The sequence below is a fragment of the Galleria mellonella genome, unplaced genomic scaffold (genome assembly GCF_026898425.1).
Source record: "Galleria mellonella isolate WM207_F2 unplaced genomic scaffold, CSIRO_AGI_GalMel_v1 utg1917, whole genome shotgun sequence".
NCBI lineage: Eukaryota > Metazoa > Arthropoda > Insecta > Lepidoptera > Pyralidae > Galleria > Galleria mellonella.
Window position 1 is genome coordinate 617,884 of NW_026442031.1, and position 20,530 is coordinate 638,413.

Below are 20,530 nucleotides of genomic sequence, written 5' to 3' on the forward strand. Positions count from 1 at the left end.
TGCTATGTATACTTCTCCAATTATCTCAATGCAAGTAGAATGTAATTTGCCTCCTATCCTTCTTCGTTTCGAATACCTAAAACTCAAATTTCTCTTCAAAGTTTTTTCAGTTTCCAATAACCCACTCATACTCAAATTATTAAATTGCCCCATTTCTATGTTTTTGAATAAAACTATTGTCAATGATTTGAATTTACGAGATGAATATAACATCTATAGTAGTAAGATACTTCCTTGTTATAATGGCCTTTATGAGAGTAAGTTCTGTAAAATCAAAATTGTTATACGTAAAGACATAAAAGAAAAGCACGATATGTATGAGACTTTATCAGAATTTATTGACTACAGGCAGATATATACAGATGGTTCCAAAAATGCACTTAGCACTTCAGTGGCTTTTTACGATTTGTCAAATAGATTTGGTCACGGTTATAAAATTTCAACTTTGGCTAGTATTTACACAGCAGAAGCAAAAGCTATATTTTTAGCATTAGAATACATAGAAAAACAGGTACTATATTCGAAATGGATTATAATTACAGATAGTATGAGTGTTCTTATGGCATTAAAAAATAACACATTCATTTCATCATCAAACTACTTAATTCAAGAAATTCGTAATAAATATTATCATCTCTGTACTATATATGGAAAAGATATTATCTTCATCTGGACCCCTTCACATATTGGAGTGTTTGGGAATGAACAAGTAGACACTTTGGCTAAAATTATTAATTCAAGTGCTGCTCGTGTTCAAGATTTACCCCTTTGTTACTCAGATTGTAGTATTGGAATACATAAAATCGTTACAACTAAATGGGAGGAGCATTGGACTCAAATATTACAGACTAAAGGCAAATGGTACCGCAAAATTAATTGGCGTATTGGAAAACCGTGGTTCTGCAAAGGAAAGGACACAAACAGAAAATTTTACACCAATATTTGTAGATTACGAATCGGCCACGGACATTTCAACGAACACCTGCACCGAATGGGCATGATCGCTTCCCCATCATGCACATGGTGTAACTCAAATACAGCCCAATCTCTACATCACCTTTTTTTGATTGCTCTGAATTTGTCATTCAAAGACACATTATGTTTGACGAACTTAGGATTATCTTCAAAAAACCCGAAAATATCCCGCACTCAATCCCGCTTCTCTTAAGATTTCCTTCTTGTTTCAAAGCTATTTTCACTTATATTACTACAACATTCAAGGAGCTATAAGAATACTTTTATTGAATTGCAAGACAATGATTTTTTATAATTATTTATTTTTAATTTGATAAATCCACTGGTTTAAGAAAACTAAAGAAAAGATATTTATGAAAATGTACTTACCGGATTTGACAAATGAAATATTGAAGATTATGACAATAATTGAAGCGACATTAGAAAAATAAAATTCCAGACAAATTATCTTTTTGAAGACTAGGCAGCATGGTCTCCGACCTTAGCCTGTTCCAAACGGAACAAACGTACTAAAAAAAAAAAAAAATGATTTGGACCAATCAAAACAGACCACGAAAAGAGACGAACGAAAAATGGACTGAGGCTCTGTCAAATAATTAGTTTATATTGAAATTCAATTGCTTTAATGTGTATTAGGACTGCTGTAATATAATAATAAATTAATAATGGACTACCTAGTGAATATTAACTGGAACAAAGTTACACCATGCCTTGTTTTATTAGTACTAGAAGTAGTATTAGAGTGTGGGTATCGGTTTTTAACCTACTTTGTTCTGTGAATTATTGTATGAATGCTAATAATATTTGGGATGATACAGTTTCAGACTGCGCATCCCCAGCGGAAGTTAACAAACACCTCGAGTTAGGTCGAGACTTCTTAGCGCGGGGCCAGCTATCAGATGCCCTGACACACTATCATGCGGCTGTCGGTTCGTATAAACATTTGTATTAAATCAGTAAAAAAATCTCTATTCCCAACTTATTAAACTATGAAATGCCCCCAAAGTTTTAAGGTAACTACGATAGCTTTATGGAACCTGAAAAAACAACGTTGCCATTGTTTATGCTTCACTCAAGCTACAAATTAATTACATATAAATAATTATTATTTGTGTACATTTGGTAATTAAATTACTGTTAATGTTCTAAGGTCTCTTAGAAATAACACAAAACTTTACAATTATATGATTATTTACATTCAATTTATTGCATCATTTAGTAATGTTATAAAATTTCATTTGACTTTGAAAATAGATAAAAAATTATCTATTTAGAAACTTTAAACCGTACCTCTCTACAACAAATGGTCAGTGGGTAACTTTTTTCGGGTTTCATTATACAATTTAATTTATAGCAAGCAAACTGACTGCCTACTAGGTGAACAGTAATAACCAACACTTGAAAGAAACAGTGTCATGGACATGAGTATTGTTATTGGAGGTTGTACTTAATTGTAAAATAAAATTATCCATGCGTTGCCATTCCTGAGGACTCAGGTGTTATTCCTCTGTACCCAGTAAATTCATGCCATATCCCACCCTTCAAACCGAAACACAGCCATGCGAACACAGCTGCTTCACGGTTGAAACACGAATGAGACAGAGGTACCCAAGCAATTGACTTTTGCAAAAGTCTCCATCTTCATCGTGCCTCCAATCAAACTGTTTATGATTACTCTTCTCCATCCAAATGTTGCCTGGAATAGATCGCTCTTAACGATAAGGTCACCCATTGTCTTCTCATTGTGATTATTTCTTGTAATTGTTTATATTTATAATAGGTTTACTGTTGTAATCTTTTGGAGAAAACAATAAAGAGTATCTATCTATCTATAATCACTAAAGTAGTTAAATATGCATTAATTATATATTTTGTCAACAGAGGGCGACCCACATAATTATCTCACATACTTCAAGCGGGGCACAGTGTACTATGCACTTGGCAAAGCCAAGTTTGCCCTACAAGACTTCACTAAGGTAACAATTATATCTACTTATATATGCTTTGGTCAAATGATGTATTTAATTTTTATTCAATAACTTACTTTTAATACACCTTCAAATAGCAAACTAGCTGATGGTTCTTCTGATGGAAAGAAGAAGCCAGTGTATATTGTTAAGTACACTGTACCAGCTATACCCTTCATTCATTACCATTCATGATGATTAAGGGCAATAATGCTCAGTACCTGTAATTCTATTATTTTAAATGCAAAAGTTTTTTTTTATTCCACTGAGGTGGCAATCAAGCATACAGCTCATCTGATGGTAATTGGTTACCGTAGCCTATGAACGCCTGCAATACCAGGGGTATTACGCGCGCATTACCGACCCTGAAGAAAGCTTATTCCATAACCTGAGTGTTTGTGGGAGAAAACATCTCTGAAACCGCGTTGTATGTCACCGTTTAGGCTGTAGGGTATGAGGGTGAACTCTTTGTCAATGAGAAGCCGTACGATGGTAGAAAGTGGTTGTGGGCATCATATTGAATGTTTCTAAGCATGAATGATTTCTTGTTTTTAAACACAAAAACTACTGGAATGAAGTTGAATGAAATTTAATGCCCCCATGCATGCAAGTTATATCTTAACCTAACACATAGGATACTTCATGTATTGATTCACATAGACAAAGTAATTGGGTACAAATAGTAATATAAATATACTTAGCAAATTGTAATACATTCTATCGCTATTTCAAGTTTTTTTTATGCAACTTAGAATAGCAAACAAGCTGACGACCCACCTGATGGAAAGTGGTAACCATCGCCTATAGACTTGAGCAGTACTATGGACATAACAGAGTATACTGTTTCGCCCATGATACCCCCATGCGTTGCCATTCCTGAGGACTCATGTTATTCCTCTGTACCCTGTAAATTCACTGACCTTTGTCCCATGTACTGTAATACAGCCATGCAAACAACTGTTTCACGGTGAAAACACGAATGGGACAAAGGTACCCAAGCAAATGACTTTTGTAGGAATTCTCCCTCTGGTAAGTCAAGTTCCCAAAAGATGATTTATGTAATATTACTTTAAAAGTATCTTATGAAAGGAAATGTAATTATATGTTTTTTTGCATTACAATTTAGTATATACAAATGCTATGTGACTCTGACATTGAAGTATTATGAAATTGTATATGTTGTTGCAGGTGTTGGAGTTGAAGGCTGACTTTACGTCAGCGAGGCTGCAGAGAGCCAATGTCTACCTCAAACTAGCGCAGTACAGAGAAGCCCAGGAGGATTATTTACAAGTTGTAAGTATTTTGTAATCAAATAACAATATATGTAACAAAATTATACCATACATAGTTATTAGCTGACTCGGCAAACGTTGTTTTACCATATACATTATTTCGAGAATTATACATGAAAATTTCTCGTATTACAATTATTATATTGGATTGCCATCTTGCAACCTATAAACCTTGCCTTATAAAAATCGCGATTAAAGAACAGGCGTTGATCGTAAAAGGGTGAAAATTTGAAGTTGTATGTACTTTTCAATGCTAAATCGTATTAAAATTAAAATAAAAAATTTTGTCAAAGAAATATAAAAAAAAAATTTAGAGGTGGGTCACCCTTATCATTGAGGGGTATAAAAAATAGATGTTGGCCGATTCTCAGACCTACCCAATATGCACACAAAATTTCATGAAAATCGGTAAAGCCGTCTCGGAGGAGTTTGGTAACAAACACCGCGACATGAGAATTTTATATATAAGATATGATGTCAGTAAATCGAAGATATTTAAAAAAAAATTATATATTTTTTAATTTTTTTTTTTTTTTAATATCTAAGATCTATTATAAGAGCAATAGAAACCAATGCAATGTTCTTCAGAAACAACGAACATAGTAAATTCAAAAATTCTCATTATACTTGTATCTATAGACGAGTGTTTCCCTGCCTTTTTTGTACCATGAACTTGAACGTATCTAAAATTTTTATGCCCCCATACATAATTTTCCCCGACAAAGTTCACTTGACGACTCTAATCGCCCAGTTGATATTTTGATAACGCCAAACAAAATTATACCTAATAAATATTTACAGCTTTTTTTTATTTACTTTTTTTGTTAACTTTGGCACCAATATCTACTCGTAGCGTTTAAATGGCTTCGAACAAGGGTTAAAATCTCGCTTCGAGTCCATTTTTTAATTGCCCCCTTTTAACTATCAAATTGCCCTTCTGTGGAACGTGGCCCACATTGGGAAACACCGGTGTAGACCCTAAAAATAATTATTAGAATTTTTTACGTTCCACGATATATATATATATATAATATATATATATATAATATATATATATATATATTATATATATATATATATATATATATATATATCCATATTTAGAACTAAGAGAATTTTTCATTGTGCCTCCCACCAAATAGTTTATAATTACTCCTCTCCATCCAAAGGTAGCCTGGAAGAGATTGCTTTTAGCGATAAGGTCGCCCATTGTTTTCTCACTGTGATTATTTCTTGTAATTGTTTATATTTATAATAGGTTTACTGTTGTAATCTTTTGGAGGAAACAATAAAGAGTATCTATCTATCTATTTAATTTGTTTACCTACTTCTGAAATATGTATATACATAAATTTATATGATCGCTACCAGCAATTTCGGGTAACAAAGTGCCAATTCTAAACACGTCTATATTATTTCTTTAAACTCGACATTCATATCGGGCGTATTGCTCAAACATTCACTATTGCATGATTGCATAAAGCCTTATTATAAAAATGTTTCGGCAATGTTATCATAACGTAAATGTGACCAATCACATATTACACTTTCAAATTGTTGACATGTGCGTAGTGTCACAGAATTTTATATGATAAGTGTTGCAGTGGTTTTGTTTGTTGAAATATTTGTTTTTTTTTTTTGTATTGAATTATAGATAGGGCACACTACTTTTTTTGCTTTTTGTTGCCTGATCAGCATTGATCACTATGTCAATTTTATATTCCTTTTTTTTATCAATACCCGCCCACTATGTACTTTTTAATTGTTAATCTTTGTCAGGTGCCCACGATACAGGTTCGCCTAGTGTGGGGCCCATCGTGTCTGGTTTTTGTATCTTTGTTTTTTTATGAAAAAAAAAAAATATATATATTATACTTTTAGTATAATAAAGTATTTGGGTTTTACTGCCAACTGCTGGACATAAGCCTCCCCCATAGACTGCCCATAAACAACGGTCCTGAGCCACCTGCATCCACTGACTCCCTGCAGTACAGTTCAGGTCGTCACTCCTATGATCGTCATATCAGCCTTTAACTGTCCACTGCTGAACATAAGCGTCCCTGTTGAACGGTTTTGCCAGTAGTTGCCACGCTTGGCAGGCAGATTTGCAACTGCAGTTAGGCTTTGGAGATATTTTAAGAGATGCTGCTGCCCATCCCTCGCCCTCCCTTAGTCTATATTTGTGCTATAATAAAAAGTATATATATATATATATATATATATATATATATATATATATATATATATATATATATATATATATATATATATATATATATATATATATAACTTAGAATAGCAAACAAGCTGACGGCCCACCTGATGGAAAGTGGTAACCGTCGCTTATAGACATGAGTAGTACCATGGACATAACAGACTATACTGTTTCGCCCATGATACCCCCCATGCGTTGCCATTCCTGAGGACTCAGATGTTATTCCTCTGTACCCAGTAAATTCACGTCATATCCCACTCTTCAAACCAAAACACAGCCGTGCAAACACAACTGCTTCACGGTAGAAACACGAATGGGACAGAGGCACCCAAGCAATCGACTTTTGTACAGTCTCCCTCTGGTATATTACTTGTGTTCAAACTTAGAATATGTTATTATAACCATGAAATATTTATAATTTATACAGTTTAATATATGGTAGTGTATTTTCTGTGTTTGCTGACGCAACGGTCCAACACAATAGGTATTCATCGTACAATCAAGCGCTTATTGCAGCTGATAATCTATCATTATTGTGTTGTGTATGACGACATACATAGACAAACATCTGACTGGCGCGAACTGTACTTAGATATCATGTATATATATATATATATATATATATATATATATATATATATATATATATATATATATATATATATATATATATATATATATAATTTATTATCACGCCTTACTAGAAACTCTTTGAAGAGTATTGTTGCTTCTATTGAAGAAGTTTATATATTTTTTTTTTCTTTAAATATATATATATATATATAACCAATGTTTACGTCGAAATTATTTAATTATTTTTTATATTGTTATTTATGTAATCCAAAAATAGCGCTTTTTTTTTTAATTATTTTGATAGTAAAAGAGTTTTAATAGATATTATCATCGTTTACCAGAGGGAGACTTTGTACAAAAGTCGTTTGCTTGGGCACCTCTGTCCCATTCGTGTTTCAACTGTGAAGCAGTTGTGTTTGCATTGTTATGTTTCGGTTCGAAAGGTGTGATATGGCAGTGAATTTACAGGGTACAGAGGAATAACATCTGAGTCCTCAAGAATGGCAACGCATGGGGGGTATCATGGGCGAAACAGTATACTCTGTTATATCCATGGTACTGCTCATGTCTATAGGCGACGGTTACCACTTTCCATAAGGTGGACCGTCAGCTTGTTTGCCATTCTAAGTTGCATAAAAAAAATTCAATAATTATAAAATTTTTTCGCTACTTCATAATTGTATTTAAAATTTTGAGTATTCAGTATATGCATGAAAAATGCTGCGCTGCTTTATATATGTTAGACATAACTTTTTTTTTAAAGAGCGTAGTAGAAGGGAGAAGGGGAAGACCAAGGAATAACTACATGGGACAGATAAAAGAAACACTAGGTGTCATGTCGTATAGGGAGGTCAAGGATATGGCCTGGGATAGAACTGGCTGCAAGAAGATGCATGAATTGCTTGCACTGACAAGAGGAAACTGTTAAATGAAAAGAGACAGAGTATGCACATAATAGTTATATCATGAATAGTCTCTATTCATCTCACCTGATATCTATTAATAATTCTTATTACACAAATAAAAAAAAACTTAAGTTGGTGAATGTCTGAAGATGTTATTCACCTTTCACCAGGTGAATCGATAGCTCTCCTCGGTTTTTGGTAACATAAATAAAGAGTTAGTGTACGAACAAAGTACAATAGTAGCTCGTCTCCTATTCCAGAACCAAGCGGACCCGTACAACGAGGAGGCGATAGCGCAGTACCACAAGATAGAGCAGTACGTGGAGGACCTGCAGCTCGCGGAGGCCTACTACCGCGGCGGCGACCACCGCGCCGCCGCAGACCTCGCCTCGCGCCTGCTGGAGGTGTCGCCCTGGTCCGCACACCTGCGGCAGCTCCGAGCCGAGGCGTACATCGCGCTGGTCCGTACATACACACTAATACTCTCTCCTTCACACATGACATATTTAGAAGCAATTACAATGGTTGCCTGCACTTTAGTTGTATTTTGTTAAGAGAGGGACTGGCTGAAAACCAGCGCTGTGCAGCTGTTCACATTGCGCTGGGACACTCCCAGTATCAGCTGAGCCGGTTCCTTTTGCCTAGTATGGGACACTTCTTGTATACGTATTTTCTATATTTTATATTGTGATTGTGTGTTTACTGGCAATAAATGTTTTCTATTCTATTCATTAACTCACCAATATAATACCACTCACACATCCATAAGCTTCCAATAAACAACTTTACACACCTGTTAGATCAACCTCCTCCCAGTGCCCCCTGGAAACTATCGTGATTGATTTATTGTTTAATTTGTCACGCTGGGCTAATTGACCTGCTTCATCCTCACCTATCATTCCTCTCCAGTGCCCTGCCAGTATATACCGATAGCGCAAGCGGGCTTACTATTTCATTACCATCTCTTAAAACATCATTTTCCCCACACCCATATTTCCCAGTGTCGTCCCCTCCCCCCTTGAAACACTTATTTATTTAATTATTTATTCTTTATTGCACAATAAAATTTTGTACAAATGGCGAGCTTAATGCCATATGGCATTCTCTACCAGCTAACCATTGGGTGAAAACAGAAAGCGTAACGAAACATATGGGTAAATACTAGTAAATTCATTACAATAGACTTACTGATCTGCCTTCATACTAATTGCTTCGCCCTCCGCTGCTGCCCCACTATTGTATACAATAACATAAGCATGTGTACCATTTCATCTTTATCCATTAAAAAAATCCACATATCCCCACTCATGCATCCACTTGCACCCACACACCTACAATACACCTGCGGTAGCAAAAAGCTAAAGTCTAAGTACATTACAGTACTACATACACCCACACATACTCACGGCTCATATATCTACCTACGCATATATTCAAATCTGTCGTCACACACACTTCCACTCACACGTCGACTTCACTGCTGCACCAGTTGCATGCACTCACATATACACGTCGTGTAATGTTAGGTCCAATTTTTATAAATTTAAACTGTTTGAAAAAAGCTGAGTTTTTTTTGCCAATTCTAGGCTGAAATTACATTCCGAATGGGCGGTAATGAAAAAATTACTATTAAAAAATGCTTAAATTTGTTGTTGTGGTGTGCAGAACGACCTGTTCTCGGCGGTGTCGGACATCCGGTCGGTGAACCGCCTGCAGCAGGACTCCACCGACGGCTACTACCGCCTCGCCACGCTGCTCTACCAGCTCGGACACGTCAGCGACGCACTCAAGGTAACCACCCTCCCGTCCACTCTCCACTGACCACTATCCATACCGTCCTCATCATCATATTAGTTTTCTAACTGTCCACTGCTGACTATAAGCCTCCACCTTCAGGGACTTTGCCAGTAGGTACCATGCTTGACAGGTGAATTGGCAACCGCAGTTAGGCTTTGAAAATGTTTTAAGAGGGACCCTGCTGCCCATCCCTCGCCCTCCCTTAGTAGCCACTTACGACACCCACGGAAAAGGAAGGGGTGGCCTATTCTATGCCGGGACCACAGCTATCCGTACTATGTCAATACCAAAAGTTGATGGGCAATATACAGGTTTCCGAATACTCTAAACATTGTTGTACATACATATGATTTTTACATAATTATCATCCAAGCATTATTTTATCAAGGCAACGTTTCCTCCCACGAACACTCAGGTTGTGATTTGAGCTCCCTGCCGATGTTTTCCCAACAGACTACAGCATGGGGTTCTTTAAAAGGGGGTAAAAAGGTTTCTTCAGGGTCGGCAACGCGCGCGTAATGCCTCTGGTATTGCAGGCGTTCATAGGCTACGGTAACCGCTTACCATCAGGTGGGCCGTATGCTTGTTTGCCACCAAAGTGGTATAAAAAAAAACAAGATTCTTACCATACAGTAGAATATCATAGGTGTTGCATCTTTTTTATTTAATTTCTTCCATTTAAAAAAAAGGTTTATTTTTTAATTTATTTTTATTTGTTTATATTTTTTTTGTTTCCATTATAAATATATGTGTAAGTATATGTTGAAATTTTAAACAATGATTATATAAACAAAATATTTTCTGTTGTGTTTATTTATTTATTTATTCATCAGTACAAATATGTGTACATGGCGGACTTAATGCTAAAAGCATTCTCTCCCAGTCAACCATAGGGAAGTGTCAGAACACTCGAATGCGGTACTAGTGATTATTGATATACATACATACTAAAATTACATATATAAACGAATAAATATATATGAATAACAAATATACTTACACATATATGATATATACTATATTATACACGAAATTGAGAATAATATAAAGCACTTACTACTCGGGTAAAGTAAAAAAGTGAGCGTGAATGTTTTTTTGAAAGACGGTTTAGTCGCTAGTCTCTTAAGGGCATCAGGAAGCGCGTTCCAGAGTTGTGAAGAATGTAGGAGAAAAGAATTTGAAGCGAAACCAGTACGGTGAGAGGGGATAGATAGTTGGAGAGTATTATTGGAACGAAGGTTACGATCGTGAGTTTCAAAAAGATACTTGAATTTTGTTGGTTCTACTTTATCTCAAACTTCATTTTGGCAAAGTATCTAGTATCGAGCCCCTTAATTTAAGACGAGACTGCCTCTCTTTGCATCTTCTACCGCTTATAAAACGGGTTGTTCTGAAGAACTCTTCAATATGATGCCAACAGCCACCTTTCACCTTCGCACCGCTCGCCATCGGCAGGGAAGTCCATCCTTACACCTTAGACCCAGAATGGTCTTCCTGCTTCCATCTTCCCGCAAACACTCAGGTTGTGGAATGATATTCCTGTTGAGGCTTTGACTAGAGACTACAGTATGGGGTTCTACAGTAAGGCTTCTTAAGGGTCGACAAAGCGCGTGATATTCTCGGTGTTACAGACGCTCATAGACTACGCTAACTCCATTTACCATCAGACAGGCTGTATGCTTACTTGTCACCTTAGTAGTATAAAAAAAATTACCAAGTTATTATATGTATTACAGGAAATCCGCGAGTGTCTAAAACTAGATCCGGAGCACAAGAAGTGCTTCCCGTTCTACAAGAAAGTGAAGAAGGTGGACAAACTGCTGCTGGAGTGCGAGGAGCTGAGCGAGGCGCGGGACTTCACCGGCTGCCTCGCCAGCGCCAACAAGGTGCTCAAAGTGGAGGACGAGGTCACGCTCGTCGTCTTCGAGGCTCGCAGGTGGCTGTGCAGTTGCTCAGTCAAGGTATGTCGCTTTTGACATCATCAATTTTTAACCACCCAATGCTGAACATAAGCTTCTCTCTTGGGGGCCATGCCAGTAGTTGCCATGCTTGGCAGGTGGATTGGCAACCCCAGTCAGGTTTTATAGATGTTTTAAGAGGGATGCTGCTGCCTATCCCTTGCTTTTTCTTAGTCGTTTCTTACAACATCAATGGAAAAGGAAAGCGTGGCCTATTCTATGCTGGAATTACACGACTTAAATTGTCTACAATGTCTTTGGAAGAAGTATGAATAGGACCATTGGTAATCCTAGCTGTCCAATTGGTATACATTGATGAGCCACCAATGAGAGATGATAGGTGAGGACGAAAGCAGGTCAGTTTTAAGAGGGAACCCCGTGGAAATCGATCTAATAGGATATGTTGTTACAATGGTTCTGTTTTTTTGATGGGTGAAAATGTATCAGTGAAGGGTGATAGATGAGAATGAAAACAGGCCAATTAGCCCATCATGATGAATTCAACAGGAATTAACCATGATAGTTTCCAGACGGAACCGTGAGGAGGTGTCCCTGGTGAGGTATATTGGCAATGGTCCTGTTAGAGCCCATCACTGATAATTGTGTATCCGTTTGTCGCAGGAGGAGCTGTACACGGAGGCGCTGGCGCAGTGTAGTTCAGCGCTGGAGCTGCGGCGGGATGCCCGCTTGCTGTGCGACCGCGGCGACGCGCTGCTCGGCCTCGACATGTTCGACGACGGTACCACACTTGTACATTATAATAGTCTTACATTATAGACATATGGGCGGCGGTAGTCACTTACCATCAGGTGAGCCGCACGCTCGTTTGCCCTCTGTGTTGTAAAAAAAAAAAAATACAGTGTCTCCATACAGAAGCTACAAGAGAAGCGACTCAACTTTTTCATACAATTTTGCGTGATAAATAGTTGAGTGGTTTTTTATTATTTATTTATTATTCATTAGTACATATATGTGTACATGGCGGACTTAATGCTAAAAGCATTCTCTCCCAGTCAACCATAGAAAAGTGTCAGAATACATGAATGCGGTACTAGGAATTATTGATATACATACATACTAAAATTAACGAATAAATATATATAAATAACAAATATACTTACACATATATGACATACACTATATTATACACGAAATTGAGAATAACATAAATATATATTAATGTTTCCTTTATAAGTTCTTTTAACAGTCGAAATTGACCCCATCCCTAGTGACCGCGCCCCCCGGGTGGATACCGCCGCGCACAGACAGTCGCCGGCCCGCGGCTTGACATGCGCACGCGCACGCTCGTACCCGGCGTCGAGTTTGAACTCCGCTTCGTCATTAACCGTATTCGTGTATGTCGCGATACTCTCTTCCGTGTACAAATATATAGTATAAATAAGGAACTTTTTACCGCCCACGCAACACAACGATCACACTCGATCCAGCTCGACCCCACGACTTGTGAAGAAACCAAAATGGTAAATTCCCCTTCCGGGATCGACTGCATTCTATATTTTTTTTTTTTTTATAATTTTTGCATCTTAAAAAGATGCACAAAAACTTATTTTATTTATTACATAATTAAATATAGATACGTCAAGATACAGTGTATGCGTAAATATATAGGACATTGATAAAAAAACGGATCAATTAATTTGACAATTGGCTGACAAAAAGTTGACCCGATTTTTGAGACTCGATGCTCTATCTATATAATCTAAGTGTATATAGTGTAGTGTGCTCAACAACTTTATCTGTTACGTCTTCTCTCTTTCGACGTCGGACGAACAAACGGGGTGAGAGCCTCCACTCTTTTCGCATAAAAGAGCAATTTCAACCGTAAAAAAATTAATATTGATATATTACTTTTTTTTTGTGTAAATTAATAAACTACGCCGTTGAACTTTGAAATATTTTATAAGCACTTGAGACTGAAAATGTTTTAATTGACAACTATAACAACAATTAAAATTTATCTAAGCACTTAACTAATTTGCCATGTGGTCGCGGTATAGAATTGGCCATCCCTTCCTTTTCTGTGGATCTTCAAAGCCTAACTGCAGTTACCAACTCATCAGCCAAGCATGGAAACTACTGATAAAACCCCCCAATAGGGGGAGGCCTATGGTCAGCAGTGGACAGTCAACAGCTGATATGTTGATGACGATGACTGTAATATCTAAATCATGAGTCAATGCTTCAACTAGTCCAGTCAGTATCGTCCAAAAATAACCAAACGAAACTTATTAATAATTGTATAGATTCTTATTAAAAAAAAAAAAACTAAAATTAATCCTTTGTGTACAGCAATCCACTCGTTCAAGGAGGCCCTGGAGCTGGAGGAAGGTCTGCAGCGAGCCAAGGATGGACTGAGCAGGGCGCAGAAGTTGCAGAAACAGTCCGAGCAGAGGGACTACTACAAGATATTAGGAGTTAAAAGGTTGGTACACACTTCACTGTTATATGTCTTGAGATGCCTGTTGTTAGAAGCTACTAGCTTTCACCACATTTTACCAACTCAAACAGGATCTGTTTCATATCAGCCTTTATCTGTCCACTGTTGAGCATAGACCTCCCTCTTGAGATGTTTTGCCAAAAGTTGCCACGTTTGGCAGGCGAATGTGCAACCGCAATTAGGCTTTCGAGATGTCAAAAGAGGGACCCTGCTGCCCATCCCTCATCCTCCCTTAGTCGCCTCTTACGACACCCACGGGAAAGAAAGGGGTGGCCTATTCTATGCCGAGACCACACGATTATTGCCACTGTCTACATAGGAGATATTTAACCGTTTTAGTGACGACAGAATAATATGATTTTTTATACCACTGTGGTGGCAAATAAGCATACGGCCCACCTGATGGTAAGCATTATTGACGACTCTTGACATTATAATTGTTAAGTTTTCAAAATTAAATAAAAATATAATTTAGTTTTTACAATTACCAAGATGATGTTAAGGTAATATATACTAATACCAGGACAGCACAAGTAGTTTTTGTGTGATATCGCCAGAACAAACATACAGATGGACAAATTTTTTAAAAGTTATTATTTTAACTCCAACTGTTATTGTTAGAAGACCTCTCTTATCAATATTTCTCAAATATCTCACACGTACAGCCACACAGTTTAGTTGCAATTTTATTATATTACTATTATTTTTGTTTTGTGCGCGTGCAGGTCTGCGAGCAAGCAGGAGATAATAAAGGCGTACCGCAAGGCGGCGCAGAAGTGGCACCCGGACAACTACCAGGGCGACGAGAAGAAGATCGCAGAGAAGAAGTTCATCGACATCGCCGCCGCCAAGGAGGTGCGTCACACACACACACACACACACACACACACATACACATACACACGGACTTACACGCACGCACTCACATGCACGCACGTACACGCAGGCACGCACACACGCACGGATGCAAGCGTACACAAGTATCCCAACATTTTGTCAGTTGTTAATTGTCCACTGTTAAACATAGGGATCTCCCACATAAGGTGGGGTTTGCCAGTAGTTGCCACGCTTGGCAGACGCGTTGGCAACCACAGTTTGGTTTTTAGTGATGTTTTGAAAGGGATACATGTACGATACTAGTGATGGATGATAAGTGAGAATGAAAAGGCAGGTTAGTTAGTCCATCGTGATGCAGGCATCCAGTATGATGGCTACAAAGAGGACCATGTGATGGTGTATTACGAACGATTTCTTTCTGTCTTCAGTTAAAACAGAACACTAAACAAATTCATTTTCATATTTTACTAATCGATAAAGATGTTTGTTAATTTTTCACACAAAAACTACTGTATGGATTTGAAAGAAATTTAGTATATGAATAGGTAATATTTTAACTTGGCACATAAGATATTTTATGTACTGGTTCCTGTAGGATATGACCAGTTTACATTGAATGAATGAAAACTGTTTATAGTGCCCATGAATGAATGATACGGATTGCAAAGACAAGTGTTGTTCATGTGGTTTACCAGAGGTTTACCATGTGGTGTACAAAAGTCGCTTGCTTGGGTACCTCTGTCCTATTCGTGTTTTTACCGTAAAGCAGTTGTCTGCATGGCTGTGTTTCGGTTTGAAGGGTGGGATATGGTAGTGAATTTACAGGGTACAGAGGAGTAAGATCTGAGTCCTCAGGAATGGCAACGCATGGGGGTATCGTGGGCGAAACAGTATACTCTGTTGTGTCCACGGTACTGGTCATGTGGATTTTTTTATGGGTGATAATGGAATGGTAACCCCACCCGCGCTATTGGTATACACCGGAGGAGCACCAGTGAGGGATGATAGGTGAGGATGAAGCAGGCCAGTTAGCCCATCGTGACGAATTCAACAAGAATTGTTCACGATGGTTTCCAGGTGGAACCACGTGCAGGTCGACCTGATAGGGCATATTGCTAGCAATGGGGCTGTCAAACTCCATTGCTAGCAATTCCTTTCCCCCTTGGTCATGTGATTAGGCGACGGCTGCTACTTTGTATGAGGTGGGCCGCCAGGTGGTTTGCGGTCGTAAGTTGTGTAAACGTATGTGGCAGGTGCTGACGGACGCGGAGAAGCGCGCCCAGTTCGACGCGGGCAGCGACCCGCTGGACCCGGAGGCGGGCCGCGCCGCGCCGCCCTTCCACAGCCCCTTCCACCACTTCCAGCACGGCAGCCCCTTCCAGTTCAAGTTCCACTTCAACTAGGCACCACCACCACCACCACCACCACCACCACCACCACCACCGCCACCACTGCTCACCGCTCACGTGAGTCCACCGGCGTCTGTACTCATCACTTTCGTTGTAAGGGGGTTATTACATTATCATAATGTAGATTTGAGAGAAAAAAGAAAGAATTTAATCGACGAAGCACGCGACCCACACTAGCGCACAAAACAAGAACAAAAGAAACTAAAACTAAACATAACAAAAATAATATAAAAATAGAAAGCAATTAAAATAAATTTAGTTCAATTGAAGTCAAAATTTAAAAAAAAAGCAATAATAATAAATAAACAAACAAATGGTTGAATAACTCTTGAATCCAACATCGATATCAATCCAAATCTATTGCCAATGACAATTTTACACTGCCCTCATAAAACGACAATGAGTTTACAGGGTACAGAGGAATAACACCTGAGTCCTCAGGAATGGCAGCGTATGGAGAGTATCATGGGCGAAACAGTATACTCTGCTATGTCCACGGTACTGCTCATGTCTATAGGCGACGGTTACCACTTTCCATCAGGTGGGCCGTCAGCTTGTTTGCCATTCTAAGTTGTATAAAAAAAAAGTTGGGAAAGTTGATTTGTACTCGGCAAACGCAAATTCATAGTGTTAATGTGATAGTGAACAAATTTACTTAAATGTATTTTAGTTGAAAAAGCTCGACTAGTTTCAGGATCGTCCGGGACCCTTAGTCTCTAACTGCAGTAAACGTAAATTAATCCGTTCACTATGACATTACAATACGTTGTATATTTCCGAAACTTTCAAAAATATATATAGTTTATAGCTTATTAAAGATACTAGCTCGCTCTCTCAGTGTCTTACTCTTGTCCATAAAGAGCGATATAGCTACAGAGAGTGATCCCTTTCTACACAATAATCCAACAAATTGGGAAACTAATTTGATTCCCAAATGTCAAATATTTCGTTTTTTTTAGCTAGTATAAATATAAAATATGTACTGATACATAAAAAATGTGTATTTATTTGTTTAAAAAACCAACTCTACTAATTTTCATAAAATTTGCCTTACATATAATATTTTGTAGTGGAAAAATCATAAGCTACTTTTTATACCAACCGCGCAGACGAAATCAGATGTAAAAATAAATGTCACATTTTGTGATAATGTAATAACCTCTTGTAAATAAAAAAGGCTTCTTAATTAATGAACAGCAATTGTGTAAGACTTTAAACGTATCAAAATGGGCCAAGTATCCAGTCTATAGACTAAAATAATGTATGGTGGGGCAATCTAGGGAATTATGTTGTATATGGCAACATCTCATTTATTCACTCACACAATGATTTTGTCAACGGCTCTGAAAACTAACGCTTCTGAGACATTTTTATAAGTAAAAATTTTTTCCATTGTTTCGACGTATCTTATTTTGGAGTTACCTCTAACTCAAAATCTAATCCTAAGCCCAAATGAACGTAAAATAATTATGCTGAATAAAAAGAAAACGGGTTAAATCAAGCACCAACAACACTAAGTTGGCAACACGTTCCCCGCCGGCGGCTGTGTCGATAGCCCAGCTGTTTTATCTTGCAATTAATTTGCCAAAGGTTGATTTGAAGAAAGCTTACATAACCTACAGGGATAGTTCAGATTGCTTTGCGAAAGCTTCCAGTTGGATCTTAATAAAGTTTGAGGCCAGCATTTAATTTATTATTTATTCATTTGCTCAAATATTAAAATTTGTATATATGTATCGTTACGTCCATATTTTGGAAGGATATTCAGAAACAAAGGTTGTTAAATGCTCGCACGATCATTCGAATCAAATTAAAACTCGTATTTTAAAATTTTTATAAATACACTTGTATTAATATTTATAAAAATTTAACTTGAACCACCTCAATTTTCATTTCCTCATTTTCATTCGCCTTTGTATAGACCCAACTGTCTTCATGCCATTAAAAAAAATTAGATTGAAGGTCAGTGGTGCCAATTTTGATCTGGGCTTTTACTGCGATTGACATGTATTATATGTTTATTAATGTATAATTATTTACTGCCAGAAAAAGAAAATAATATATTTTTTTTTTACCCAATTCGATTTAGTGAATAATTTATGCACCCGAGAAATCGGTCAAAATCACTATCAATTCGAATGTATATAGTATAATAGAATACTATATAAATCGAATACATAGTCGAATCGCGCGAAATTAACTATAATTAATGCTTGTTTTATATCTAATTCCAACCCGATTGTTTGCTACTAATGGAATGCTAATAACTTTACACTTCAGCAAAAGTACAAAGTGCATTTGAAATATATATACCTATGAATATAGATCTATTTGAAAAGTCACTAGCACAAACGCAAAGTTGTTACATTGTATATCAGAAATATGTTAAGATATGCAAATATCAGTAAAATAAGCGAAAGAAAGAATTTTATTTATTTGTCTGAATATTACTTGAAATTAACGTATGGCTACAATATACATGAGTTTTTAAAATTAAAGATGTTTCTGATAACAGATTGACAAATCGACAATTGTAATAAAAAACAAAATCCGCTTTAAACAATTTATTTATAAATAATAGTAAATAAAATGCAATAAATTGATAAAATAAATTATATTGCATAATTAAATCGAATTCTAAGTACACAACGAGTTTATTGTCACTGTAATTTTTATTTTAACTGACAGTTACTTATCTCATAATGTAGCCGCCATCTTGTTTGCCATTATCAAGATGGCGGCTGATCTCGTCGAAGGTTTGTTACATTTTTGTATCCCACTTGACTCATACAAAAATGTTATAAACACCACCTGTGCCACTTACATTGTTAATCCATTCATGAGGACATACAGAATGTTGAAAAAACAATATTTAATTATACTTATTAATTTATTATCAACAAAATGTCGAACCAAGTGGCATTTAAGCTATTTTAGTTAAAGACAGAGTTATGTAAATAAATAAAAAATGCAATTACAATATTTTGAAATGTAAAAAGTGTTGGAACAAGCTGAAAAATAATACGTACTTTATTTCAGTACAATCAGTAACATATGGGTGAGCATTTGTTATGTTTTACACTTAGATTATATAGATAGGGTGTCTCCATACAAATGCTTCGAGAAAAGAGGGTCAACTTTTTCATACAATTTTGCGTGCGTAAATAGTTGCTAGTGATTCCTTTATAACTTCCATATTTATTTTGTCTTATAATTTTTGCAACTTTTTAATGTGTAAACACTCATTTTATTTATTAAATAATAAGTCAAGATACATTTTCTGCGTAATTATATAGAACACAGATAAAAAAAAAAACGAGTCAGCTAATTTGACAATTGGCTGACAAAAAGTTGACCCGTTTTTGAGGTCCGATGCTCTATCTATATGATGTAAGGGTTTTACATTAACCGTCTTACGATCTATGTACATACACAGTCAACTTTGTTACAACCATACAAAATGTCACGAACATGAATGTCATCTCTATGCTATTATGCAGTTTGTTCTATACTAAATTTTAATTGCACATTACAAAAATATGTATTATAACATTGATTTATGTAATTTAGTATAAAACAAACTGTATTGTGTAGCAATTGTAAATTGTTAGCTGTTGTAAGTTCTGGTGCTTTAATCATTTGTCAATGTGATGATTAAATTAAAGTGATTCAGTTTATTAGAACTGATATGTATTGACAAATGATATGGAGCAATACAAACGACTGGAAAATAATGTTAAGTCCGTTTTCTATCGGATTAGTTAAATTGAACTGTAGTTAACGAATTACATTGTATTGCATTGTAAGCGCCTTGCAGTCATAATAAATATTTATTTTAATAAGTTATTGTGAGTCATGAACTTGTAAATATTTTAGAATATAATAAGATATTATTATAAATGATGCCTTTTCATTATGTCCTACATTTGTTTGATGACAGTCATTCGTGTTTCTACCAGTGAAATGTGAAGCAGTTGTGTTTGCATGGCTGTGTTTCAGTTTGAAGGGTGGGATATGGCGTGAATTTACTGGGTACAGAGGAATAACACCTGAGTCCTCAGGAATGGCAACGCATGGTGGGTATCATGGGCGAAACAGAATAGTCTGTTATGTCCATGGTAATACTCATGTCTATAGGTGACGG

General features: G+C 36.6%; 1 protein-coding gene across 2 annotated transcripts; it reads left to right on the forward strand.

The window, feature by feature from the left end:
• Positions 1–1,514: 1,514 nt before the first annotated feature.
• On the forward strand, positions 1,515–20,286 carry LOC113522681 (dnaJ homolog subfamily C member 3). Of its 2 annotated transcripts, XM_052894148.1 has the most exons (12): positions 1,515–1,719; positions 1,794–1,904; positions 2,857–2,951; positions 4,131–4,235; positions 8,188–8,388; positions 9,593–9,718; positions 11,461–11,685; positions 12,304–12,421; positions 13,993–14,125; positions 14,866–14,995; positions 16,231–16,397; positions 16,431–20,286. In XM_052894148.1, exons 1-11 carry the CDS (start codon positions 1,641–1,643, stop codon positions 16,378–16,380), a joined length of 1,473 nt encoding a protein of 490 aa, XP_052750108.1. In that variant the 5' UTR covers positions 1,515–1,640; the 3' UTR covers positions 16,381–16,397; positions 16,431–20,286. The 2 variants fall into 2 exon arrangements, with proteins under 2 accessions (XP_052750108.1, XP_052750106.1); XM_052894146.1 differs by having other exon boundaries at positions 16,231–20,286.
• Positions 20,287–20,530: the final 244 nt, after the last annotated feature.